General features: G+C 40.1%; 1 protein-coding gene across 2 annotated transcripts in view; it reads left to right on the forward strand.

Annotated features, from left to right (window-relative positions):
• The window catches only part of SLC35F1 (solute carrier family 35 member F1), a 224,625-nt gene extending 215,361 nt beyond the window's left edge, over positions 1-9,264 (forward strand). The window contains exon 8 of one of the 2 annotated variants that reach the window (XM_068184328.1): positions 1,142-1,501. In XM_068184328.1, the coding sequence (XP_068040429.1) occupies positions 1,142-1,486 (345 nt within the window). In that variant the 3' untranslated portion in view covers positions 1,487-1,501. Of the gene's footprint in view, positions 1-1,141; positions 1,502-8,896 lie in introns of those variants that run through there. The other variant, XM_068184329.1, reaches the window with a different exon arrangement.
• The last annotated feature ends 334 nt before the right edge of the window (positions 9,265-9,598 follow it).

The following is a 9,598-nucleotide window of genomic DNA, read 5'->3' on the forward strand; positions in this document are numbered from 1 at the left end:
ACAATGTACTGAATATGCAGACCCTTAAAAAAATCTTTATTGTATGTAACATGGCTTTGGTGGGTTGGGAGGGACTATGGAACCTTAACATATATGACTTAATCTATAAATGCACAGGGAGAAAATGAGAATTATTTGATTTAATGATACAAGAATATATGAGTGGAAACTGAGAATGTATAGAAATTAGGGGCATTTTTTGGCTATCATAGCAGAGAGTTTCCAGGATAATTTCAAATAGGTTAGTGCTAAGTGAAAAAAATCTCTAATAATGCTTGCATGAGGGGGATTTGACATGGAATATGTCATCTGATTGTAAGCAGCAATGAGGCGTTGAATTTGACAGCTTAGAACATGCTCTCCTTTCTGATTCCCTCAAGGCATCTGCCTTGAGAGTCAACTCATTTGAGACCTCTTGAAGCTCCTGAAGTTTGGCCTCTCATTGCCAGTAGCAAATGTGTCACACTACAGAGAACCCTGACATGAAACAGCCGTGTCACACTCCCTCCAGACAGCTGGTGTGGTCACTCATGGTAAGAGTAACTGCAGCTGCATAGTCCTTGTTTCTCAGGGTAGGAGTACTCTCTATTTGCATTGCCAGGAGAAAAGAACACAATTTGGGAAGGAATTTCTACTGGAATGTATTGTTAGATTCAGCAGAAAAATATAAACAAAGAATCCAAGATGAATCAGTTATTGTAACTGTGGTTTTGACTCACTGAGCACAATTAGCCTCATGTACAGTAATAGAGAATCTGTTACAGCAGACAGCTGCTGTTATATTAAATACTTGCACACAAACCCAAAAAGACACATGGCAACTGGCAGCTGATAGAGCAAACCAACAAAGAATAATGAAAGGTAAAAGTGGTGAGGGAAAATTGATTTTATAAGCTTTTCTGTTGTGGTCCTTCTTTTTGTATTAAGAACATCTGAAAGGATAGGTCCTTTACCACTTTCTTGCCAAGTAATTGATATAAAATAACCAGAAATGAAGCCCCCTTATGCCATAGTAAGGATGCTCAGAGGAAATTAGAGAAATGTAATAGAAGCGCTTTAACTACACATAAAAATCTCTTTCCTACATAGATAAGATTAAAACAGATTGCAGGACTCACTCTACCTTGCACTTTTTAATTAGACAGACTGCTGGTACCGCAGGGGTACTGAACACAGGCTCCTTTTTTCTCTACATCTGATGTCAGAGGCAACAAAGGGAAAGAGAAGAGAAAGCAGCGTTCCCATCTCTCCTGGCACTCAGGAAAAGAAGATAAGCCATTTCACACAAACATTTTGCCCTATCAGGCATGTATTTAGAAAGGACAGGCTATTATTAATTTTTTTCCAAGGATGCCGTTTGAGAAGCATGAAACCAGGCAGCTTTGTGCAAAATCAGTATTTGCTTTACAGCTCCTATGTCAAGCTCAGAGATTTTTCCCAAAATGCTATTAGTTTTCTCCATAAGTTTGTTTCATTCCACCAATGAATTCCAGGAAATCTATTAAGTTTCCTAAATTTTAACAGAATTCATGGTGACAGTTTTCCAGTAAACCCTCCTCATTTTTTCCCTTGTACATAACCTCAGCATCTAAAAGGTAAGAAAGCTTAGGTGTTTCCCACTGACCACTGTCTTCTCAGTTAAACTGTGCCCACCAGCAAATATCATTCAAGGACTGAAAAAGAGGGTGCTGCTGTATGACAGAAAGAATAGATCAGTATGTTTTACATGAGTAAAACATGCAAACAGAAGAACAGAATCAACTGGAAAATACAGAAAATGTGTCATGTGGTTCCTTGTCATCATGGTTTCTATGCAACATTTGCAATTCAGCATAAGCCATAGTAATGGACAGCATTTCGTCTTGGTTAGGTCATATTGAGGGTGCAAGCAAGCATCAGGAATTGAGAAATATGGCCTTCCTGCCATGCATGAAATGACAGGAAAAACATCCTTTGGCTTCTTTGTTTTCACCAAATGGCAACAAGGGCAGTGTCAGATTTTCACTGTTGCTTAGGCAAACCAGAAACTTCTTGCTTTGGGTTCTGCTGGCATGAGTGATGTGTTGAGACAAACCTTCATTCGATGATGATCAAAGATGTGGAGTAACTAGCTACACACTTCACTCTTCATCCCAGCTGTGTTCAGAGGGCAAGATAGGGCTTTAAGTCATCACTTAAGACTTTATCCTCATGGTTTGCCTAAGAAATAGCTGAAGGTCATTAAAGTGTAAAGATAATGCAATCATGCTGGTAGTGGACAGACTTGCTGTCCAGAAGTTATCATCACTACTGAAAGCTGTCCAGTGCCCCTTGGTGCCCTTCTCAGCAAGAGAACCAACATTTCTGCTCAGACATTCCATCTTCTGCAGTTGGTGAGCAGGGAAGGCACTCTAAACCATACCTCAGTGGTTTGGGTCCCTTTGGAGATTTCTTAAAAACTGGGTGATCTGGCAGGACACATAAAGGTTCAGGTGGATTTTTTTTTCTGTTTCAATGCAGTCTGGAAAACTCATGCAACCCTTCTGGTGTGTGGTGCCATTTGGGGTTACAAAATTTGATGTTTCACTCTTGGGGGTTGCTTCAGTTTCTGTTGATGAGCAGATCAAGCTCTGAATCCCAAAGAGGTATCTTCCTCGTAGGCTGGGATGAAAATAGTCAGCAGTAATTTAAGTCACAGTGATGAAACAAGACAGACTCAGTCAGATCCTGGTGGATGTGATCCAAGGCCATCACCAAAGAGCACTGTGAGCTATGACTAGGATGCTGGCTCCTGTTACTATTAATAAAGTAATATGGCTGTAGCATCCAGCCATGCAAGTGAAAGCACCGTGTGAATTCCTAGCTCTCAGAGCCTTCAGCCTTCTGGTACTGCTGCTGGCTGGAGAGTGTGTGCATCCCACAGTGCAACTTCTGCACTTGGTCACAGTGAGCTTCATTTGTTATGTTGGAAGCGAAAATAGAAAATTGTGGAAAGAAGCTCAGCCTCTCTATCAATTTATCAAACAGAGTGGAAATGTCTGCTTGCTATATAAAAGATAATGAGAGAAATTTGGTTTTAACTCCCTTCACTCAGCGTGCTCAGGTATTCATGTGTGAAATTACTCAGGGGAAAAAGCCATAAGTCAGTGAAAGAACACCTATTGGCCCTAGCTTTGATGGGCTGTGCAGCGTATGCTGCAAACTGAATTAGTCTGGAAAGCAGAGTTCACTGCACTGCACAGACCCACTGATGGGAAGGAGAGCTCCCTGTCTGGAGAGCATGGATTGTGCCAGCAGAAATATGGAGCTAGATGAATTCCACCTGATATGTACATTTTTACCTCTCTTCAACAGTATGATTCTGAGCTTACTTTTCTATGAGATCTAAAACTTGAATTAATGGACCTGATTTCTGTATTAATTTATGCCAAAATGTGAAGAACTGCCAGATGAGGTAGAGAAAAGGGTAATTATTCCATTTCATACTTTATCACTGAATATGTGAAACATGACAATTATAAATTTCCAAACAAAAAAAACAAAAAAAACCTTTTTAAGGACTTGAAAAGCACAGTTGAGTTGCTATGGGCTAGGAGCTGCGGTTCATACTACCTACCAAGAGATTCAGTGTGTGGTTGCTGTTTTGAAACACAAATGGAGTGCTGGAGTGCTGCAGCTCAAATAGTCTGCTCCTGCAACTATTTCCAGTTCAATGGACTGAGTAAAACAGAATTAGCATTTTCATAACCATTGCAATAATGTTCAAGATCATTATCATGATGGCTGAGCAAAAACCCAAAATTAGCAAATAGTTGAATTTTTTTGTGTGTGTGGGCTTTTCTGCAGACTCACATCTGTCTCATTTTGTCACTCTGGATGCTGTTTTGCCGTGGTGTCAGTGGTAACAGGGACATGGATATCTGTGGCAGCCAGAACTACTTGTCTGCAGATTCCCTCGGCAGGAGTCAGTCAGCACAGCCTTTCCTAGAGGAGATTTTTCCATGGTGATTTTTCCATGTGATTTTTCCGTGCATGTTTCTTTGGGTTTTCCCTTCTAAATTCATGACTTGTGTACTGAAGAACAGCTCATTCTCTCCAGACCAAGGCATGAATCTAATACCTTCTAAATGGCTTTTCTTTCTTTTTTTTTCTTCTCCTGTTACTGTCTAATCGCTGTTCAAGACAATGAAATCAGATGCACTCCTTTCCCCATTAAGAAGCTTCCTTTTCTCCCACCTTTCCAAGTGGATTACTTTAAAGCGTAAGAGTCTCGAGAGGAAACAGTAGAAGCGTTTTACCCACAGTGATTTCAAGATATATGAAAGACAAGTTTCACATGGACAGACAGTAAAAAGTAGAGGATAAAAACTGGTAGGGAGTAAATTTTGAAAGCTTTAATAGTTTATTCTGGACTTTTAAAAATACTAAATTTCCAGGTGACTTTATATTCATCTTCTTTATTTTAGGAACCTTGTGATGCTTGACTTACTCAAAATTTTGATTTGCTTGCAATAAAAATGCTATATATATATAAGCTAAATTTTGTTTTGTGAACTTCATCTACACTTGTATGTAGCACTGCAGATATGTTTGGGTTCTTTTCTTTTTTAACGTCGTGGACTTTGTGCATAGATAACAGAAAGAGTAATTTCACCTTACATTTGCTGTGATCAGGTGGACCTTGCTGCTGCAGTGGTTTTCCTGGTGGGGTTCTGCAGTTGCACATTCTGGAGTGAGGCCCCTATTCCTGCAGCCAAGCCACCAGCTTCCATAAGCTCATCTGCTGAACCTGACTGAGCGGATCCATTCAAGTTCTGGGTTCCTAATGAACAACTCAGATAAATACAAGAAATGTCCACGCACCAGAATCTGTGCTTGTTTTGATAGGCTGACTAAATCTTGTTAAGCATATTATCTTGTTATATTTGTCTAGGTTTTGCTTTGTGTGTTTATCTTCAAATTGACAGGCACCAAAGACAGGCACCTTTTACATGCTGAAATGTTAGTTTAATGTAGGCTATTTTTACCACAGGCACTAAATGGTGTCTAGAGAAGGGTTTTTTTTTTTTTTTGTGTTTTCATAATTTTTTAACATTTACGATTATCATTGTGTGATCCATATTGAATACTATTGATTGGGGAAGCATTTATAGACACACAGATGTCAGAGCAGAGCAGACATTATCAGATCACTGTTGATTTAACTATTTGATTTGACTGGCAAAAAAGCTTTGGCAGATGCTTTGCATGTCAGTGATGAAATCTGAAATGTTGGAAGTAAGGCACTTTCCCTGAAAAGGAGCTCTCTGCCTTCTCCTCAGAGGATCCCTATTCCCCATTTTTATTCTGTAAACTCATCTTTATTCAGTAACCAAGTGTTATTATCTCTTTTAAATGGGTAAGAAACTGAGGATCATCTAAAATCATTGTGATTCACAAAATAAATTCACAGGTTGAAAATCAAATCCAGGGACTCAAGACTGTTAGATCATTGACCTCACAACAAAGTCATCTGGTCTCTCAATAAGCTTCATGGATGAGCAAGTTTACATATGTAATACATATGTACCTATAAATGTAGATACGAAATCCATAGCAAAACTGTTTAATGATACAGAAACATGAGTTGACTTTTAGTCTGTTTAGGGTGTGTGACACTCATTAGCTAATTTGAGCTAACCAGTTTCTCTTCACCATGTTACTCTTTGAACAACTTACAGTTATCCTGCTCAGCATGGACGGAAGGATTTGGAGAGGCATACAAATCTGTATATTTAAAAAATATTATTTCTTAGAGGAAATATGTTTCTGTAGAGAGAGATAATTCAGTAAAATGAAGCACAATATCATTCTCAAGTAGCTTTTTAGGCAGAGAGAGGAATTACACGCTTCCCAAGAACCTACATTTTGGTACTGCAGTTGCACAGAGAGTGGCAATGAAAAGTGATCCTCCCTCGCTTCATTTCTTAGGAATGGTTCTATCTTCTGGTTTTGAATGTGGTGTTTTTGGTTTTTTTTTTTCCTATTTATTAATAGCAAATCTCAGTAGATGAGGTTTGCAGATGAAGATTTAAAAAACCTCCAAAAACTACATAGCAGTAGAGTGTGCCTGGAAATCTTATCTTCCATAAAATGCAGGTTTCAGCTGGAGTCTGAGTAGCCTAGTACAGTGAACAGCAAATTTTGTATTTGGGGAACTAAGTCTGCATCTTCCCATTGCACTGATGGATTCACTGCTGTTTTAATTGGAGGAAAATACCCATATATTTCAAAGGGGTTTGGATCAGTCTGACAGGGTATTGGCAAAAAGCAGAGATTTGCCATGTACTTCAGTATATATTCCTATATTAACCTCACTAACTACCCTTTTACTTCAGTGTTGCAGAGAGCTGCTGCACGAATGAATTCAGCCTGAACCTTGTTTCTAAGGAAGGTAAAAAGGAAGGAATTGTCATAGGACCGTCAGAGTCCAGGTCTCTTTGAACTAGCTGTGCACAGATACCAAAGACAAATGTTTCATGGACCTTTGCTTAGATTTCCCCAAGCTATGCTCAAACCCTTTCTCCCAGACTGGAGAGCTGCCACGAGGGAGGACACTACCATGGAAAGAATATTGTCAGCTGAAAGAACTGACAGGAATCCCCTGATAGATGAATGAGAGGTATGGCCAGGAGAAAGGGGATATGGTAGAGCTGGAGCCATTAGCCAAAGCAAAAAATGAGTTGATTTTGTCTGGGCAGCTCCTAGAACAAGAAAAAAAGCACATTTAGCTTCTGGAAGCCCCACAGATTCCTCACAGCAGGACACAAGGCAATCACAGATCTGGCTGACACTCTGGCTATGCAGGGCCAAGCCAATTGGCTAGCTGGGGTGAGAAATTCAAGCATAAGGTGGGAATGAGGGACAGTGGGAAACTAAGGATGGGGAACTAGATGCATTTGGCTCCCGAGATTTTCTTGAGCTTAGTCAGCTTCACTGCTGCCAAGTGATGCTCAAGTTCAAATACAAAGTGAAAGAGGGGAAGAAAGTGCTGAGAACAAAATTGTACTGAAAATTGGGGGGGGGAAATCAATCAGAAGTTTGAAATTATTGACTTGTGTTTGATTGCCACATGGGGGAGATCTAAGCTTAAACAGTCCTATCAGAGCTGTGTCAAATGGAAGGAATCTTACAGCAGATGCTGGGTGAGGCTCAGCAGTGTCTCTGTGACTCTGGGACAGCTGGGTGGTTTCATCAAATTGTGCTGCCAGACGACACATGATGGCCTGGTGACATACATGTTAAAAACAGTTAAAAGCTGATGAAAAGCAAAACTCTTCCTACCGTCTAATCCTTCTGACATGCTTTAAAAACTTTCCCCATTATGCTATTTTCCCTGTCAAACATGCATACTGGATGCACACACACAGACATATCACCATGGGTTATATGACCAAAGCTTTCAGAGATACTGGGGGTTCTGTAAAAAGTCCAAATGCTTCCTCAGGCAGGAGGTTGGATGGAGGTTTTGGAGGTTTATGAAGCAGTAACAAACTAACATCACTACAAATTTAGCCTAAGTAAAATGTATCTTCTCCACAATGATCACTTCTTTGAACATAAAAAGCAGAACTGCTCAAAAATTTCCAAGATAATGTAGTCCATTCTGTCTATTTTGTGCTGTGCTAAGGTGATCCAGAGGAAACAAATGGAGCATCCATCAAAATAGAGTCAGTCAGGATTAACAGACTTGCAGACACCTTTACATAAAGTCCTGAAGTACCTCATGGAGCAGATAATAGCAGGTTGCAAGTAGTTGATGGTGTTCAGGTACAGATTCCTGACAGCTGCAGAACACAGGCACTTCTGGAAGTTCCACTGAATACAAATCATTTATATTCTCAACAAGGTGGCTATGCAATTTGTCCTTCACAGTTTCTCACATACAGCATGCATGAAGAAATAACTTGTAGTCTAGGATCAGCAAACAAGTCCTATGGTCTTAAAGCCATTTTTGTGTCCCCTGTAGCCAGAATCCAGTATCTAAAGCTAGTACCCAAAGGTCTGTGCTTTTGAAACCCTGTCCTTGCCTTTAGCTTTATCTGCAAGGGCTAACACGTTGCCAGAAATGTCCTTTGTGTTGTATTTTTAGTTCAGACACAAGTCTGTATATGTCAAAAAATTCAGGTTGACCTCTGATCTAATGAGCCTGTGTGCCAAAACATGTGTACTTGAGCTTTCAGTTAACTGCCCTCTGTGTGTACTTTCAAACCTCATGATGTTGACCCAGAGCACATTTCACAGGTGAAGTTTATCCTGTCCAAACTCACATTAGATCTTCTAGCACCTGCTTTCTGTTCACAAGCAAGAGATACTGCAGACAGTTTTTAAGTGCCTTTATTAAAATAGATTTTAAGTGTATATATATAAAATATATTTTAATTATTATTGAAATTATTATTTAATTATATTTTTATATTTCCATCACCATGTTAACTTCACAGACATGTGGTTTAGCTGCAATTAACTTCAGATTTGTCCACTACCTGTCTGATAAGTGTAGATGATGGTGCCTCACACTGGAGCTGGAGAAACTTGGACTTGGAGGAATAGCTGGCTTGTCTAAAAGGATGAAAAAATCAGCTTTGGATCTGTGACCAAAACTCATCTTTCCCAATCCTGGATAGTCAATACTTAACATGCCTGGCCAAGGGGAAGGCACTAGTTAGCTCTTGGTTACAGATGACAGGGGAATTGGTGGGAGTAAACCAGCTTTCAAAGAGCCATTCCCATAAAAATTCAACATCCAAATGACTGGGAGTTTGTTCTGTGCAGTGCATGCGAAAACAAGGATCTGTGCCTAACCCCGTCTTTGGATCTTCATGAACTCAGGGTAATTGGTGCTGTGTCTAATGACTCTGCTGTTATTTCTGCTCAGTTTTCAGGACTTTACTTGTTGTCATTCTTCACGATCCTTGTTGGGCTGATGCTCTACTCCTCCACATCCACCTACGTAGCCCAGGATCCTCGGGTGTACAAGCAGTTCCGAAACCCCTCTGGACCTGTTGTAGACCTCCCAGCCACCAGCCAGATGGAGCCTTCGGTGACATACACCAGCCTGGGGCAGGAGACAGAAGAGGAGCCTCACGTTAGGGTTGCCTAAACCCAGGGCTGTTGATCACCTATTGACAGTGGAGCTCGTATATCCATTATCTCTGTATCGTACATAGAGAAAGGTATTTACCAGGTGCAGTTACACTGGTGAGCTGCAAGGTAGCAAATAAGGAAAGCTCATACAAACACAAATTAATTGTTCCAGGGTGTTCCTTGCAAGGAGTTGCCAGTCCCTCGTTTATGAAACGAGCAGCATGTTTGCAATACAAACTGCTGTGTAGGAATCAGTTAATGTCACATTACCTGTGAAAGATATTCAATACGTAAGATGAAATTCTAAAAAAAGAAATTCATAGAAGGGTGTTTTACACACATAGAATGATATTATGCCTAAGCCACACCAGTTGTGGTAAAAATGACTTTTTACAGCAAATACACTTTGTGCAGTCACTGTTAATTTCTCTCTAAAATTTGTTTGCGCAAAACAGATGGGTTAGTCATGGTAACAACACCCTGACACATTTTT

The sequence above is a fragment of the Anomalospiza imberbis genome, chromosome 3 (assembly GCF_031753505.1).
Source record: "Anomalospiza imberbis isolate Cuckoo-Finch-1a 21T00152 chromosome 3, ASM3175350v1, whole genome shotgun sequence".
NCBI classification, from domain to species: Eukaryota; Metazoa; Chordata; class Aves; order Passeriformes; family Viduidae; genus Anomalospiza; species Anomalospiza imberbis.